Source organism: Orcinus orca, chromosome 19 (genome assembly GCF_937001465.1).
Source record: "Orcinus orca chromosome 19, mOrcOrc1.1, whole genome shotgun sequence".
Taxonomy (NCBI): Eukaryota; Metazoa; Chordata; class Mammalia; order Artiodactyla; family Delphinidae; genus Orcinus; species Orcinus orca.
The window spans coordinates 38,810,522-38,826,838 of record NC_064577.1 but is presented as its reverse complement, the minus strand read 5'-3'; the positions used below and the strand labels follow the sequence as shown (position 1 = coordinate 38,826,838).

The 16,317-nt window shown below is 57.4% G+C and overlaps 1 protein-coding gene across 5 annotated transcripts in view; it reads right to left on the bottom strand.

Moving 5' to 3' along the window:
* The window catches only part of PLCD3 (phospholipase C delta 3), a 28,094-nt gene that overhangs the window by 10,965 nt on the left and 812 nt on the right, over window positions 1-16,317 (bottom strand). For 3 of the 5 annotated variants that reach the window (XR_007473581.1, XM_004285957.3, XM_049702297.1), the window contains exons 2-11: window positions 6,837-6,998; window positions 6,510-6,738; window positions 6,045-6,174; window positions 4,885-5,113; window positions 4,220-4,421; window positions 3,904-4,048; window positions 2,917-3,069; window positions 1,642-1,785; window positions 1,349-1,499; window positions 393-509 (exon numbers count right to left, since the gene is read on the bottom strand). Coding sequence is in view for 4 of the 5 variants with exons in the window: in XM_004285957.3 (XP_004286005.1) it covers window positions 393-509; window positions 1,349-1,499; window positions 1,642-1,785; window positions 2,917-3,069; window positions 3,904-4,048; window positions 4,220-4,421; window positions 4,885-5,113; window positions 6,045-6,174; window positions 6,510-6,738; window positions 6,837-6,998 (1,662 nt within the window). In the remaining variant the exon portion in view is untranslated. Of the gene's footprint in view, window positions 1-392; window positions 510-1,348; window positions 1,500-1,641; window positions 1,786-2,916; window positions 3,070-3,903; window positions 4,049-4,219; window positions 4,422-4,884; window positions 5,114-6,044; window positions 6,175-6,509; window positions 6,739-6,836; window positions 6,999-12,771; window positions 12,958-16,317 lie in introns of all 5 variants that reach the window. The other 2 variants (XM_033416902.2, XM_033416901.2) reach the window with 2 other exon arrangements.

Sequence of the window (16,317 nt, the reverse complement as noted above, 5' to 3'; positions counted from 1 at the left end):
AAGGAAGCCCCATGTTTCCCTCCCTGCCCCCAAGGGGACCAGGCTCCTCTCCTTCGGCTCTGCTCAGCCTCCCTCCAGAACACACGCTCGTCAGCGATGACTTAGTGGGGACTGCCGGGCTGTGCGTGTGTGTGTGTGTGTGTGTGTGTATGAGGCACGTGGGAGTGGAGGTTTTTAATTTCCACCTGCATGAAAAGTTTTGAGATTGTGCACTGGCTCGTTTACACAAACGAGCCTGCTTTGTGTTTCCCCACCTTCCTTGTTGATCAGTCTTTTAATCACTGGCATCTATAGGACTCATTTCTCCACCTTCTGGAAAGCTGTGCGGCCTCATCACCGCTGGGGCCGCCGTGGCCCCCTGCCCACCCCCTCTCCCCGGCGCTCCCACTCACCCAGCTGACAGCCCGAGTTCCACATCTCCTGGGGGTTGTAGTTGGCGGAGTTCATCCGCAGCCCCAGTGGGTAGACACGGGTCAGTTGGCAGGCATTGTGCCTGATGAAGCTGTTCCCTGAGCGAGAGTTGGGGCAGGACTGTGACAGCCCCTGGGCTGTGGCTCACCGGGTGCCAGGGCCTGTCCCCTCCCCTCCCCCACCTCCAGAGACAAGCTGGGAACAGAGGCTGAACTCCCATCCCCAGCTCCCCCGCCCCGACTCCTTGTTCTCTCTGATGAGGGGACGGGGGTCCTCACAAGGAGGCTGCTGAAGTCCAGAGAGGGGCAGGGACCGCCCCCCGCTCCCGCCGCCTGACACTGCCTCCCACCCCAAGTCCCCACGTTCCCAACTTGGTGGGTGGAGCACTTGGCCCCAGGCTGGCATCCCCTGTCTTTCATGGCTCATCCCACAAGCCCTCCTCCAGCCACGCCTCTGGTTCCAGGAACCCTTCCTGTACCTCAAGCCTCCAGGCCTTGGGCCAACCTGCTCCTCCTGTCTGAAGTCCCCTCCCCCTCTTCACCTGGCTGCTTCCGCCTCATCCTTCAGTCAGGTGTCTTCTCAGCCACCACTTGCTCGGGAACCCTTCTCTGGTCTCACCCCCTCCTGCTGGGCTTCCCCAGGCTCCGTCGTGCCTGTCCTGCCCGACTGATCACCCGGCACCGTAATTATCCATCTGTGTCTGGCCCCACCACTAGGCTGTGAGCTGGTGAAGGCAGACAGCAGCCTCCCCTTCCTGTGCCCTTTTCCCTCTACGTACGCCTGGCCGGGTGCCGGGCGTGTGCTGGGCACTCATTCCCTGAGCCCCTCTTTTCACTGCCCCCGAAGCCCTTTCGCACTCCTTTCCAGATCAACTTCAGCATCTACCACCCACCAGCAGCCTGCAGGTCCCCCAGAGGCCCGACGTCCCGGCTCCTACCTGCCTCTCGGATGAGCTTCTTGGCCTTGCGCTCGCTGAGGGAGCTGACCTGGCAGGGCTGGGGCGGGGCTGGGGCAGGGCGCAGGGTCCGCAGGCGGCTGGCACAGCAGTACACGGCCAGGGCCGACAGCTCCGGGGAGATCTGCTTGGCCTGGGAGACGAGCCTCAGCGGGGGTCTGCCCACTCCAGACCCCTGGTCCTCCCACCTTCCTTCCCTCTGCCACCTGCCCCCAAGCTCCACAGTGGCCTCAAGCCCCTGCCCAGCCCGGGCTGGCCCAGCCAGGCCCACTCACCCGCCGCCTCTGCTCTGGGGCCCCCGCCTCCTCTTCTTCGTCCTCGTCTTCGTTGTCCTCCTCCCGGTCTGACAGAATTCGACCGTCCTCATTCCGAGCAGCTGGCAGCCTCTTCCCCTTCACCAGGACCCGGCCTTTCAGCTGCTGTAGAGACCAACACGGAAAAATTAAGCCCTTTTGCCCCTGTGTCGGCCGGTCAGTCTATCACTCAGCCACCACTGTGTGAGGGAGGGGCTGGCCCAGGGTGGCGAGCAGCGAAGGAGACACAGATGAGTGATGTTTCTAATAGGAAGAAACCTATGAGGGAAACAGCCCCATCCACAGGGGACTGGCTAATGGGGTCCCTCTAAGCATCAGCATCCTACACAGCAGCCAGTAAAATGAATGAGGCGGCTCAGGGTTGAAAGAGACGGTGCTCTCTTCAAAAAAGATCTCGTGAAAGAAGCGCATGTAGAATACGTGTTCACGTGATCTTCGTGCACCATTTGAAAGAGAAGATAGCTGTGTACATAGCTATATATATGCGGGGGAAAGTTCTGGAAGGATACACAAGACACTGCTGAAGATGCTCACTTCTCCAGAAATAGGACGGGGGGAGCGTGAGTGGAGGAAAATCCGTGTTCCATTGTGTATGCTTTTCTGCGGCTCCATTTTTTCTTTTACCATATGTATGTTATTTTCATACCGACAAAAAAATCACACACAAAGGTGAACCTACATTCCTTGCATAATTTGGGATTGGAAGGAGGAGGAGAGTTTTCTCAAAGAGCCCCAAAAGGATGAGTGTCCTGAAGGGGCAGATGAAATGCTCTGGGGGTTGGGAGGAAAGGAGGAAGGACCACTTCTGGCCAGAGAGCTGAGGAAGTTGTTAAGGCCACAGGAAGAGGCCCTTTACGCTGAGCTAGAGCTCTAAGCAGGTGGCGCTTGGCGAGCACAGATGGCTAGGAAGGGAGCTTCAGATGGAAGAGACAGTGTCAACCAAGGCCTTTGAGATGGGAATGGCCGAGCCTGCAGGACTCCGTGGGCAGAAGGCAGAGCGGGGAGGTCAGGGCCAGGTCGTAGAGGGCCTTCGATGCCAGGTGACAGGGTGGGGTGTGTCTAGTCAAAATGGAAGGCAGACAAGTGGCAAGACCACAGGGTGGCAGATGTCAGATGAACGGAGAAGCGGAGGAAGGTTAAGACAGAGAGAGGGGAGGGGGCCTGAACAAGGGAGGTGGATGTGGACCTCGGAGCCAGACCCTCCCCCCACCCAGGCTGGGGGTCCGGGAGCATCACCTCTGGGGACGGCAGCTCTTCAGGGTTCTGGGAGTCCAGCAGCTGCGTCACCAGCATGTCCCCCAGGATGGTGTGGAGGTGACGGGCCATGGCAGCCTGCTGCTCCAGCCCACAGTGGTTCTCGAGGGACAGGATGACGGGGTACGGAGACAGCTGTGGGAGGGAGGGTCAGCAGCTCAGTCACTCACCCCTCCCCCACCAGGACCCCTGCTATGCCCGGCCCCCAACCCCTTTCAGGCCAGGCAGGCAAAGGCAGGGCTCTGCAGAACCCACTCTGGGGGAGACCGAGTGCGTGGATGTGGGACACACTGGGGTCAGTGTGCACGTGGAGGGGCAGAGGTCAGATCTGGGGCCTCGGGGAAGGGGTGGAGTGTCTGGGGAGCTGAGGGTGGCTGCAGGAATGTTTTTCTTTTACAAATGTTCTTTATCTGTTAACGACACTGACCATGTCGTTTAGGTTGCACACTTTTGGTCCCAGCCCATCATTTGCTGACGGTAAGGTTTGTATAGCTCGACAGAAGTTGCAATTTTATGTAGGTGCAACACTGAGCTTCTCTTTCACGATTTTTCTCTTTGCGAGTCACGATTAAAAGGTCCTTCCCTACCCACAAGGTTTTCTTCTGGAAATTTTACGATTTTAATACATTTACTAAATATAAGGGTGGGAGAAGGGAGCCTCTCACCCAGCTTTATTCTACCCCATTGGGCAGTTGTCCCAGCAGCACTTGGTGAAAGTGAGTCCCTGGGCAGGGGTTTCTTTTGTTTCGGGGGGTTTTTTGTTTTGGGGTTTTTTTGGCCGTGCCACACGCGGCATGCAGGATCTTAGTTCCCTGACCAGGGATCGAACCCGTGCCCCCTACAGTGGAAGCACAGAATCTTAACCACTGGACCACCAGGGAAGTCCCAGGGGTTTCTTCTGGAAGGACCGAGACCAGCTGATGTCATGGGGAAGGCTCTGGGGCTGGGCGTGGGAGTCCCAGGGCTCACCGTGAAGGCATGATCACGCACTGCCTGGATCACGTCTCGGAAGAGGATCTTGGAGGTGAGGGTGTGGCCATGGTAGATGACCGGCTCCCCTCCTGGCCCCTCCCAGCAGTCAAGCTCCACACAGCGGCATCCCTGGGCAAAGGCTCTGCGGACAGATGGATGGATGGGCAAGGTGTCATATGGGTGGCACAGAGCAGGGCGATGGACAGGCCCCCAGGTAGGCCCCAGGAAGCCCATGGCGGGAGCTGAGCCCCATGTCCATCCCCAAACTGGCTCCCAGACATGTTCACTCCCACCATCCCCCCCACTATGGTACCTAACATAGGCCTCGGTGCTGCTGGGCCCACCGATCTGAGAGTCGGTCAGGTAGGTGTTATGGGAGGAGGAGATGAAGTAGTGGGCCAGGGGCTGGTTCATGTCCTGGAACACACACGTGTGGGCCGGGTTCAGGGCAGCCCCCTCAGGCGACAACAGGTACATCATGAAGCCATCCAGAGTCATCAGCTCGTGCTGCTTGGCTGAAGGAATGGGCAGAAGAGAGCATCACGGGGGACCCCTTTGTCTGGCCCTAAAATGCCTCAAAGCTCACTCAACTTAGTAATAGTGAGCACCTGTCTACTGACTGGACTCCACGTAAGTTACGCTTTTTTTTTTTTTTTTGGCCACACCTCGCAGCTTGCGGGATCTGTTTCCCGACCAGGGATTGAACCCGGGCCACGGCAGTGAAAGGCTGGAATCCTAACCAGTAGGCCACCAGGGGACTCCCAAGTTATGCCATTTAATTTCAACCCAACCCTGTGAGGACGGTACATTACTATGCCATTTTACAGATGTGGCAGCTGAGTCTCAGAGAGGCAAGGTAACCTGCCCAATGGTGCCCACAGCCTGTAATAGCAGAGCCCACTTAGCTGGGAACCCGGACCTGTCAGATGCCGAGCCCTGGGCCGTGTTGGCCCCAGCCCCATCTGTCAGACCCCTCACCTGTCTCGTTGAGCTCATAGGTGTGGATGAGCTGCTGGGCGTGGGCCAGTGTGGCGTCATCCTCACCCTGGTCCTCCAGGAACTCCAGCAGCTCGGGGGTGCTCAACACCCGGTCCTCGCCTGAGTACCGATGGAAGATCTCCTCCAGCTCGGGGCGTTTCAGCAGCCGTCGCAGAAACTCCTCGATCTCAGGCCCCTCCAGCCACTCATTGTTGGAGCGGTCACACTCCTGGAGAACAGGAGGGAGAGATTCAGAGGAGGAGGACACCCTGGGAGAGTTGGCCTGCGCTGACACGCCAGTCATCCACCACGTCTGGGAAGGAGGCACTGTCCGCAGTTTCACAGGTGGAGAAACTGAAAGCTAGCCAGGCTCCGGGTCTCACTCAGACTCACACAGCTGCTAAATCACAGGCTGGGATTCTAAGAAAGGACTCTGGCGTTCATTGCCTGTTCCTCTGCCCCACGACCTACTCCAAGAATCAAGATGTGGGAGGAGAAACTGTGAGCCCTGGGCAGGGCTGAGCCCCGGGCAGGGCTGAGCCCCGGTGCCAGAATCCCCGCTCCCGTGTGTATACGCTACCGTTCTCAGCCTCACACGTTCACACCCAGGGGCAGTGAGCAACACATAACAGAATTCACGTGGCGCTATGGGCCCAGGTGCACTGGTGCCGTGGCCCCTTCTGTCTTTTGGGGTCACAGTCAACATCCGCACAGGTGTCTCCACGTGATCCAACTGGGCCACGGATGCACAGCCCACCTCCGTGGGCCCCGTCTGTGCTCCCACATGGGGGGTGTACATGGTCACGTGTGGAGGTGCCACACATGCCACAGTGGAGGGGGGTGCGCTCCTGTGTGTACCCGTGAGCCTGAGATCCTCCCTACCTGGGCTCTGCCTGAGGGTGAGGAAAGGAGCTCTGGGCCAGCACTCCCATCCTGGCCCAGTGGCTTCACTGGGTTGAAAGTGTACCTAGGCCCAGATGTGGCCTTTCTGCAGAGAGAGGCCACTCTCCACAAAAGCTGGCGGGTGGGAAGGGGGAGGGAACTGGTGGCTCAGATGGCTGGGGGAAGGCAGAGAGCAGGTGGGAAGGGGGAGGGAACTGATGACCCAGATGGCTGGGGGAGGGCAGAGAACAGAGGCCAGAATGGTGGCAGATGCCCACCTTGAAGAGGCCGTAGGCGTACATGTCGTTCATGTCCACGTTGACCATGCGGAGCAGGTTCTTGATCTCCTTGAAGCTCATCTTACTGTCCTGGTTGGAGTCCGCTCGATGCAGATAGAAGTGGATCCAGGTGTGGGTGCTCAAGAAATACTAGAGACAGGCTGGGCCCAGCCCCCTGCTGACAGGTAACTGACAGGTATGGCATACCCCCACCCCCGCCCTGGGGGCTCCCAGGTTTGGGGGCTGTGGTTTCCCCTCAGCCTGTGGACCCCCTGAGTGCCCCAGCCGCACGTCCTCCACGGGAACGGGCTCCCCGTCACCACCCTCGGTTCTTAAGACAAGGGGCTCTATCTCAAACCGCGGGTCCCTAAGGGCGGAGCCACGCCTCCCCTGGGCCTGAGGGTCCTCCCGGCACACGGCCGGCCCCCCTCCCCGAGCGGTCCGCTGCCTTCCCCGGGAGGATATTGGTCGAGGCGCTCGCGCTGGCTCATGGCATCGAGGCGCGCGCGCAGCTTGGCCAGACCGCGCACCCAGCGCTGCGCCTCCTCGGCCGTGGGCGCCGCCAGGTCCAAGTTCTTGCGACGCCCCTTGAAGGCGATGGTTAGGCAGCGCGCCGGCTCGAAGGCGCCCCCGAAGCGCCGCAGGCCCTCGGACTGGTGGCCCTCGCGGACGGCCTCGATGTGCTGCACGAAGACTGCGGAGAGGTACGGGACGCGCGCGGCCGGGTCAGGGCGTTGGGGCCGGGCCTCCACTGTCCCCAGCCTGCCCGCGCCCGCCCGGGCCCCAGCTCACAGATGTGCTGCGAAGGCGCGCGCGGGATGCGCCGCTGGAACCACACGCTCAGGCCGTCCTCCTGCAGCCGGTACAGCCGCTCCTTTTGCCATGTCCGCGAGCGGATCTTGCAGAGCCGGGAGCCCCGCAGCATGGCGCGCACGTCCTCGTCCTCCGTCAGGCCTGCGGGGGCGGGAGGGGATGGGCATCCTGGCTGGCCCTGCTTGCAGGTTCCCTCCACCCTCCTCCCAGCAGGGAGGTGCGGCCTCCTCCCCAAGCCTCTGTAAACTCTCCCAGGCGGCTCTTCCTCTCCCTGTAACAGGCCCCCATACCGGCTTTGGCTGTAGGCTCTTTGGCCCCAAGGCCTGTGCTTGGTGTGTCCCACCCAGGCCACCCTGGGAGGGGTGCCAGTAACAGGCCTGCCCTCCCCCGTGTCAAGCAGCCTCGTCTGGAGGCCCTCAGAGCAGAGCCCAAGGCGGCGCCTGGGACTCAGGCCTCGCTAAAGGTCACTCTTTCTGCCACTCCCCTCCATCACGGCCTCCAGCCTTCAAGCCTGGAATCTGCCATCAACAGCCTTTTCCCTTGACACGAAAACCTGACCATCAAGAGGGTAGTCTCACTATCTAACCTAAATCTTTCCTGCTGCAACCCAAGCTCCTCACCTCTGCTTTCCCGAAGACAAGGGAGGACAGCAGAGGTCACTCTGGCTCCAGGGTCTCAGACCAAGCATGCCAGGCCCAGTCCTGCCTTGGCCAGCCTGGGGCTGATCTCCAGATGCCCTGGTGGGGCCCAGCTGAAAGCATGATCTCCTGTGACACTTGGTATCCCCCTTGCCCAGCCACTGTCACAACCCCGTGTAACCCCTGAGCCCACATGTGCTCTCCGGTCACAGCGTCCATCCTTCTTAATAAGACAAAATGCTTACAAAGTACCTACTACATGCCAGACCCCACTCACGTGTTAACACACGAGAAAACAAGTGCAGAGATGCTTCAGCAACTTGCCAGAATTCCATGGCTGGGGAGTGGCAGAAGCAGGCTTCAGACCCTGGAGGTCAGGCTCCAGCACCTTCGCCCTTGGCCACTACACTGACCCCTCTGCTCCTTCTATCCTCCTCCCTCCCCCAACTCCCTGCAACCACCCTGGGCTTGAGGACCTAGGAAAGAGCAGGGTCCGAGGAGTCAAATACCAGCTCTGTCACTCCCCAGTTACACGGCCTTGGTGGCACTACCCTGTGACAGCTCTAAGCCTCATGTTCGCCATTCATAAAATGGAGACCACAATAGTAGCTGCTACAAAATCCAAAATTCAGTCAAGATGCTGCCCATCCTGGTAGGGCCACACCCTGCTCAGATCTTCCTCAGCAGGGGTCAGAACCAAAGGTTTATGAGCCAGGGGACAACAGAACGTGTGGAAACCAGACAAACTGTAGGGTCCACACCCTTCGGAAGGACGGAGGCAGCCAGGAGTGGATGAAGGCCCAGAGTTCCCAGGGAACCGAATCTGGATTTATATGTGACGCCTCCAGATTTTTCAATGTTGGCAATTAAATCAAATTGAAACAAAAAACCCCAAAACACCACTGTTTGGGCCAAAAGAAACAAGACAGTGGGCCTCTCTTCCTCCCTTTATTTTAACAAGCTCCCAATACTGGGTTTGGCTTTAGGCTTTGTGGCCCCAAGGACTCTGCTTGCCCAGCTGCAAACCCTGACCTGAGGAATCAAGTCTAAATTCCTGGGGCTTCCTCTCACTCTCTCTAGGAGCCTTTGTAGGATCATTCTCCCATCTCTTCCTCAGACTGGGGTCCTTCAAGGACCACCTCCTCCAGGAAGTCTTTCCTGATTTGTCCTCAAATAGGAGTTCTCCTTCCCTGACCACCAGCAACACTTTTTACTTTAATTAAATCACCCCACCTAAACTGTAATTTCAGTGGACCTTAATAAGCCCAAGCGCTGGGATATCCACACCTCAGTGCTTGTCCCAGAGCCAGGCTTGCAGCCAGTGTTTTCTGAAAGGGGAGGCAGATGGACAGACAGCTGGGGACTAAGTATATTCTAGCCCCAGCCCTGAGCCATCTGTCCAGATGTCAGGGCAGCAGCCTTGTGGGTCAGGGTTTCTCAACTCCGGCTGTGCATCAGAATCACCTGGTGGAGGTTGCAAAACCCATGACCCAGAGATTCTCATCCAGCAGGTACAGGTTGGGGGTTGGACATCTGTATGTTTAAAAAGCTACCTTATGAAAAAAAAAAAAAAGCTACCTTATGACTTTGAGAGTGACTATAATGGAGAATCATGGACTCAGGGGCAGGAGGAGAAACCTGCCATCCTTAAGAGGCTATGGTCCCCCTTGGGGCCAATTTGTGACCCTAATGGCTCCAAGGGGTCTCTCAGGGTTTAGACTGTGGCCTTCTGGAAGGGTCAATGCCCACTCAGTGCCACCTAGCCAGGAAGGGGAGGTGGAACCCTCCTTCTTCCAGGTAAAGAGCTGGAACTTGGCATGGGCCAGGCCAGGAGACTCACCAGACCCTCAGGCCCCTATCCCCACAGGTTCCCCACATCCAGGCAACCTCTGCATTCTCTCATCCTGAGGAACAACAGAGTGGGGGGCAGGGCATTCAGGGGCACCTGCAGCGCCATCAGGGCTGAGCCCGCCCCTCCACCACCCCCTCAGCTATGGGAAAGGGGACTCCTCATCCCCATGACAGCCAGGCCCTGCAGCTGTACCCACCTCCCCTGACTGGGCCAGCCCTGTGATGCCAAGGCCAGAGGTTGGGGGGGGAGGTGGAGGAGGGGGGCTGGTGCATGACTAAGGCTGGAAATGGAGGTGAGTCACTGAAGGCCTCTTTTGTCCAGAGCCTGCTGCAAACAGGACATGGAGAAAGGCAGCCTGAGCTCCCGACCAGCACCCCACCAGGACAGGTTCCCACGCTGAGGAGGCCCCTACTCCTGGCTCTCACCCCCAGCTCCCCAGGAGCCTGCTGGGGGAAGGGGTGACATTCCATTCTGCCCACCCAACCAGCACAGGCCCCCCGGATCACACTGCCCCTTGGACCACACTGTCCTCCAACCACACTGCCAGAGGAAAAGCCACACAGAACGAGGGTGAAGTGCCCGGCTGGGCCAGGTGCCGAGTCCCTGGGTGGGTGCCTCTATTTCTCCACTGCTTGAGCTTCTGAACCCTAGGGTAGTGAGGGGGCTGAGCTGTCAGATGGGAGGGGCAGGACCAAGGGAGGTAAGGGCGTGAGGTCAGGAAGCAGGCCCAGGCCCTGGGCAGTGATACTGAGAGGGGCCTGGCCCTCTGCCTAGCCACCCAGTAAACATTTATCGGTCCCACCAGATCCAAACCCACAGATGTTTCCTCGACCTCATTCCTACCTGCTTGGAGCAGGAGTGCAAGCTGCCTGCCTCCCGTGGTTTCCGTGGATTCTCTATCTATCCATCTCTGCCTTGAACCTGGAGCTGGGCTGGGCCAGCACCATGGCCACCTCAACCGAGCAGGTGGGGGAACAATCACGAAATAACAGTAGTAAAAATGAGGACAAACAGTACCAAAAGGTGGAAACAACCCAAGCGTCCATCAACGAATGAATAAGCAAAATGTGGTCTATGCATACAGTGGGTTATTATTCAGCCATAAAGAGGAGTGAAATCTGATCTCTGTTACAACACGGATGAACCGTGAAAACATTATGCGGGCTTCCCTGGTGGCGCAGTGGTTGCGAGTCCGCCTGCCGATGCAGGGGACGTGGGTTCGTGCCCCGGTCCGGGAGGATCCCACATGCCGCGGAGCGGCTGGGCCCGTGAGCCATGGCCGCTGAGCCTGCGTGTCCAGAGCCTGTTGCTCCGCAACGGGAGAGGCCACAACAGTGAGAGGCCCGCGTACCGCAAAAAAAAAAAAAAAAAAAAAAAGATGAAAACATTATGCTAAGGGAAATAAGCCAGACCCAGAAGGAGAAATGATGTACGATTCCATTTACATGAGATACTAGAACAGTCAAATTCACAGAAACAGATTTTATATCACTTATACCTCAATTTAAAAAAACTCAGAGACAGAAAGTAAATTAGAGGTTACCGGGGGCTGGGGAAAGGGAAGAATGGTGACTTATGTCCTAATGGTTACAGAGTTTCTGTTTAGGGTGATGGAAAAGTTTTAGAAATAGCACAATATTGTGAATGTAATTAATGCCACTGAATTACCCACTTCAGAATGGTGTACATGGCCAATTTTATGTTATATATATTTTACCACAATTTTTAAAAATTAAGGGACTTTGCTGGCGGTGCAGTGGTTAAGACTCCGTGCTTTCAATGCAGGGGGCACAGGTTCGATCCCTGGTGGAGGAACTAAGATCCTGCATGCCACACAGCACAGCCAAAGAATAATAATAATAACGTAATATGCTAGAAACTGCTGTACACTTCACATGGCCGAATGGTATGGGATGTGAATTAATTCTCAATAAAGCTGTTGAAGAGGCACAGAGCAGCTAACGAACTTGTCCAGGGTCACGGGGCAGCTGGGGTGCGTTCAGAGTTGGGGGGCCTCACCCAAAGGGCTCTGTGTGACTGAAGGAGCACACAGGGCTCTCTGTCTGGGGCCCGCCCACAGGAGGCGCACAGTAAATGATAACAAAGAAGGAAACCAAGGCAGTGCCGGGGGTGGGGGGTGGGCAAGGACCCGGGTATTCTGCTCCATCCCTGCTCCTCAGTCCCATGGCTTGCAGCTGGGCCCCTCTCCCGCCCAGTGTCATCAGCTGGGGCCCAGACACCTTCCCTGAGCCGCTTATCTCAGCCCCCAGAGAGGGGCCGGGAGGTGGTGAGGAACGGGCAGCCCCACAGTTTCCCAGTAACCACCTGCAGCCTGGGCGGGTTGGGCTGTGTGTGGTCTGGGGCCCAGGCTGCGGGCAGGAATCTGCCTCACTGGCAGAGCTGCAAGGGGCTGTGGGGAGGCCAAGTTTATCCCTGGCCCTTCAATCCCACCTTTCTCACAGGTGGGCCACTGATGATCAGAGAGGACTCGCTGTGTATGCTAAAAACAGTGTGGGTGGCCCAAGGCAGGGGTGGATGCAGGGGCCATGTAGGGGGTGGGCAGAGGCCAGAGTGGGCTGGTGGCAGGGGTGGGAGTGCTGTGTGGTCACGGGGCGTGTATGCAGAGAGCAGGGTGTGTAAGGAGTGAAGGTGTGTGTAGGGTGGTGTGTGCACATCAGGGGTGTGTGTGTGTGTGTGTGTATGGGGTTGGTGGGTGGGAGGTGGTCAGCTTGGCATGGAAACTAAGGTGTGTGTGTGTGTGTGTGCGCCAGTGCACACTCAGGAAGGGCCCACGGGACTCCAGTAGGAATGTGAGACATGCAGGGAACAGCGACAGCCGACAGCTTCATGCCAACGGGGGGAGGGGAGGAAGAGCAGCTTTTCCCGGTGACTGAGGCCATGAGGCTCTGGGAGGGGACAGGCAACGGCAAGGGGTCTCAAACTCCTTCCCACCAGAATCCTCAAGCCAGCAGGTAGCCTCAGCACCTCGGGTACCTAACGCGTCCCCCTCGCCCTGACTGGCTGCCACACCCAAGGCTAGAGCCTAGCGGAGCTCAGTGCCAGAATCCATAACATTCCTTGAAGCATCAACAAAGTCAAGAAAGGCAGGCGGTGCTTCCCCTGCTCTGGGTGGACGTAGTGCGATAAAGGTGGCAACACTCTTCTCCGCAGGGCCAGACCAGGCGTGAAGCCTGTTTGGGGGCTGAGATCGTGGAGCGGGGCTCCTCAGAGCTGAGGAAGGAGGAGAGGTGAGGGGGGCCAGGATGCAGGGCAGAGCCAGCCCCCCAGTCCTGCCTGGCACACGCCGGCGCGACCAGGAGGGCTGCCCACCCCTCCCACCACCCAGGCCAGGCACCTCCCCAGACCGGGGGCTGCTCTGAAGACCGCCCCACCTGTCAACCTCGCCCCTGGCAGCCCCACTCACCCTGCAGGAGATGCCCTGGGCAGGCCATCGGGAGAGCCCGCTTTCCCTGCGGCACTTGGCGGTGTGTGCCGACGGGGGAGGGAAGGCAACAGATTCTGCCCACTCAGTGCTCTGCTCACAGGAGGATTAGCGGCAGGGTGGGGCATCGGGGGCACAGGGACAGTTCCAGGCTCTGGGGAGATAGGGCTGCCAGACAAAATTCAGGATGCCCAGTTAAATGTGAATTTCAGATGAACAAAAAATAATAATATTTTAGTATCAAATATTTACATAATTTGGGACATACTGATATATATTTTTTGGCAGCCCTATGAGGACACCCCTGGCAGCTGGCAGAACCACTATGGGAGAGGGGTGTAGCAGGCCCCTCCCCACCAGGCTTAAATCACTCATTCATTCATTGTGTTAGGAGCTTGGACACTGGGCCAGACTTCTGGGTTCAAATCCTCTCTTAGCTACTTCCCAGCTTGGAATCCGGGGCAAGTTACTGAACCTCTCTGAACCTCAGTTTCCACACTTGTAAAATGAGGCTAATGGTCCCACCTACCTCATAAGGTTGTGACATTAAACGAGATAATACAAGAAAAGCGCTCGCACAGTGTTATAAAGGTGGTAATTAGTATTCATTAATTCCAGCAATAATGAGCTCTCATTGAGGGCTTCCCTGGTGGCGCAGTGGTTAAGAATCTGCCTGCCAATGCAGGGGACATGGGTTTGAGCCCTGGTCTGGGAAGATCCCACATGCCGTGGAGCAACTAGGCCTGTGAGCCACAACTACGGAGCCTGCGCGTCTGGAGCCTGTGCTCCCAACAAGAGAGGCCGCGATAGTGAGAGGCCCGTGCACCGCGATGAAGAGTGGCCCCCGCTCGCCGCAACTGGAGAAAGCCCTCGCACAGAAATGAAGACCCAACACAGCCAAAAATAAATAAATAAATAAATTAATTAATTAAAAAGAAAAAAAAGAAAAGAAACGCTGTTTCTTATTAAAAAGAGCCCTCATTGAAAACGATGGCTTTGGTGGCAGACAGACGCTGCCTCTTAACCGCATGGCCTTGGGCCGGTGACTTCACCCCCTCCACCTCAAGTTTCTCATCTGTGAGGACAGTGACAGCACCTTCCCCTGGGGTGGCCGAGGATTAAGTAGGATCTGGGCTACTGCGAGCTCAGCCCTGCCCTGGTGCTCACTGGGCTCCTCTTCTAGCTCTTCAACTGTTCCCTGGCTTCCCTGGCGCAGGCCAGGCCAGCAGCCCAGCCTGGGGGCGGGGGATAGGAGCAGAGTGGACCCTAGGCTCCACAAATGACTCCCACTCAATGCGGGGGCTGCTGTCCGTCCCCCCTCATCTCGGTTTCCCCCAGTATGGCCCCCCTTTCTTTTCCTTGGGCCCCTCTTCACCTTTGACTCTGAGCCACTCCCCGCTCTAGTCTCTTGAACTGATCGGAAAGAAAATCTGTCCTCTGTTAGACTAAGGGGTGTGGCGAAGGCGGTGACAGGACACAGCCCTCAGGGTCATTTCAGGAGAGGCAGCAGCTGCAGGGGTCATCGTGCAAGCTACCTGGCTGGTAGACCTAGGACTGGGCCTTTATGTCCAGGGCAGTTGGGCCCCAGGACAGCTGGGTTTCACCTCCACCTCCACCTGGACTCAGTGAGGCCTGGGGAAGGGACATTCCCCACAGACTTGACATTCCTCTCTCTGAAGGCAGTCACTCAACAGGACGGTGCAGCAGTCAGGGGGGAGGGAGGGTGGCGCAGATGGCATTCTGACACCCACATAGTTCCCAAGAGTGTCACTGTCACGGGGTGCCCGGAGCTCCCGTTCAACGTTACTCAGCCAAAGGGGAATGAGTCTTGGGCTCAGCTGTAATTATTTGTCTACAAGTGGCTCCTGGCACTAGACTGTTCATTCCCCCAGGGCAAGGTGCTGTGTCCTCCATCTCTGTAGCCCCAGCCCTGACACTGCGCATGCGGACGGGGCTTAGCAAAAATGTATGGAAAGAGGAGGCAGGCAGGTGTGCGGGAGCATCACCTCAGCCCTCCCATGGTACCCATAACCCCCGCAGGCAGCTGACTCCTGGGGCTGCTTCTCTGGCCCAACAACAGCCCTTGACTATCTCAGCAGCACCTCAACTCCAACTCCCCATGGCCATCGACCTCTCCCCAAACCACCACTGCCCCTCAGACCACAGGATGATGACGCTGCCACCCATTAGAGACACCTTCCAGATCCCACCAACTGCAAAGTCCAGCCCGGTGCATCTCCCTGTAGTTCTGGAATCCATCTCGGCTGTACCAGCCCACTTCTGAGCTCCCCGTCCCCCCCGCACACACACAGCTTGCCCAGCTGACTCCTCAACCTCCCTCCTGTGGGTCTCCTTGTTTCACCCCTGCCTTCGTCCAACCCACCCCTACTCTACACAATTCCTGCCTCTCTCCTCCGGCCTGAGACCTTTCCCGGGCTCCTGTCACCCTCCAGAGAAAGTCCATAACCTTATAAGCAGGGGCCTTGAGGACCCAGCCTCCACCTGCTTCTCCCCTTCTGCCTCACTCTAGTCTCCCTCCAGCTCCAGGGTGCAGCCAGGGCTCGCCAGCATCTTGGTCCTTCCTTCACAGCCTTATTTCTTTGCTTCATTGTCTGACATCCTTGCTGGTACTTCAGCTCTCTGAGGGCCAGGACTGTGTCTGCCTTGTTCGTTGCTGAATCCCCAGGGCAGAGCATAATATAGGCACTCAATAAATGTTTGTGGAATGCATGTGCGATTGATGAAAGGTAGGGCACAGACCTCGTCTTCTGTCTCCATAAGGAGAGTGCCAGGCACGGCGCTCAGAACACAGCACTCAATAAATTCAGGTCAAATGAATGAGAGGAGGCAGAAGTAAGAACAGGGGGGTGGGGCTTCCCTGGTGGCGCGGTGGTTGAGCATCCGCCTGCTGATGCTGGGGACACGGGTTCGAGCCCTGGTCTGGGAAAATCCCACATGCCGTGGATCCGTGCACTACAACTACTGAGCCTGCGCTCTAGAGCCCACGAGCCACAACTACTGAAGCCTCTGCGCCTAAAGCCCATGCTCTGCAACAAGAGGAGCCACTGCAATGAGAAGCCCGTGCACCTCAACAAAGAGAAGCTCCCCTCGCCGCAGCTAGAGGAAGCCTGTGCACAGCAACGAAGACCCAATGCAGCCAAAAATAAATAAATAAAATAAATTTTAAAATTTAAAAATCTTAAAAAAAAGAACAAGGGGTGGAGGACAGTGGTAAAGAGAAGGTAAGACCGGCTATCGGGACCTCTGATTTTTGCTCCAAGATTCACACAGGTCTTCGGGCAGCCCTGCCCTCTGTTCCCTCAGCCCCACTTCATTAACTATTCTACCGACCACAGCTCTACTACACCACTTCACTTTTACAGTATTTTACATTGTATAAAATGTAAAACTCTCACACATAAACCCCCTCGTTCAAGCCCTCAACCCCCCAGTCAGTCCCACTTTGCCCTGGTTCTGAGACGGGGCCAGGGGCAGTGTGGGGTACATACCAACTTTTGCCCTCTATTA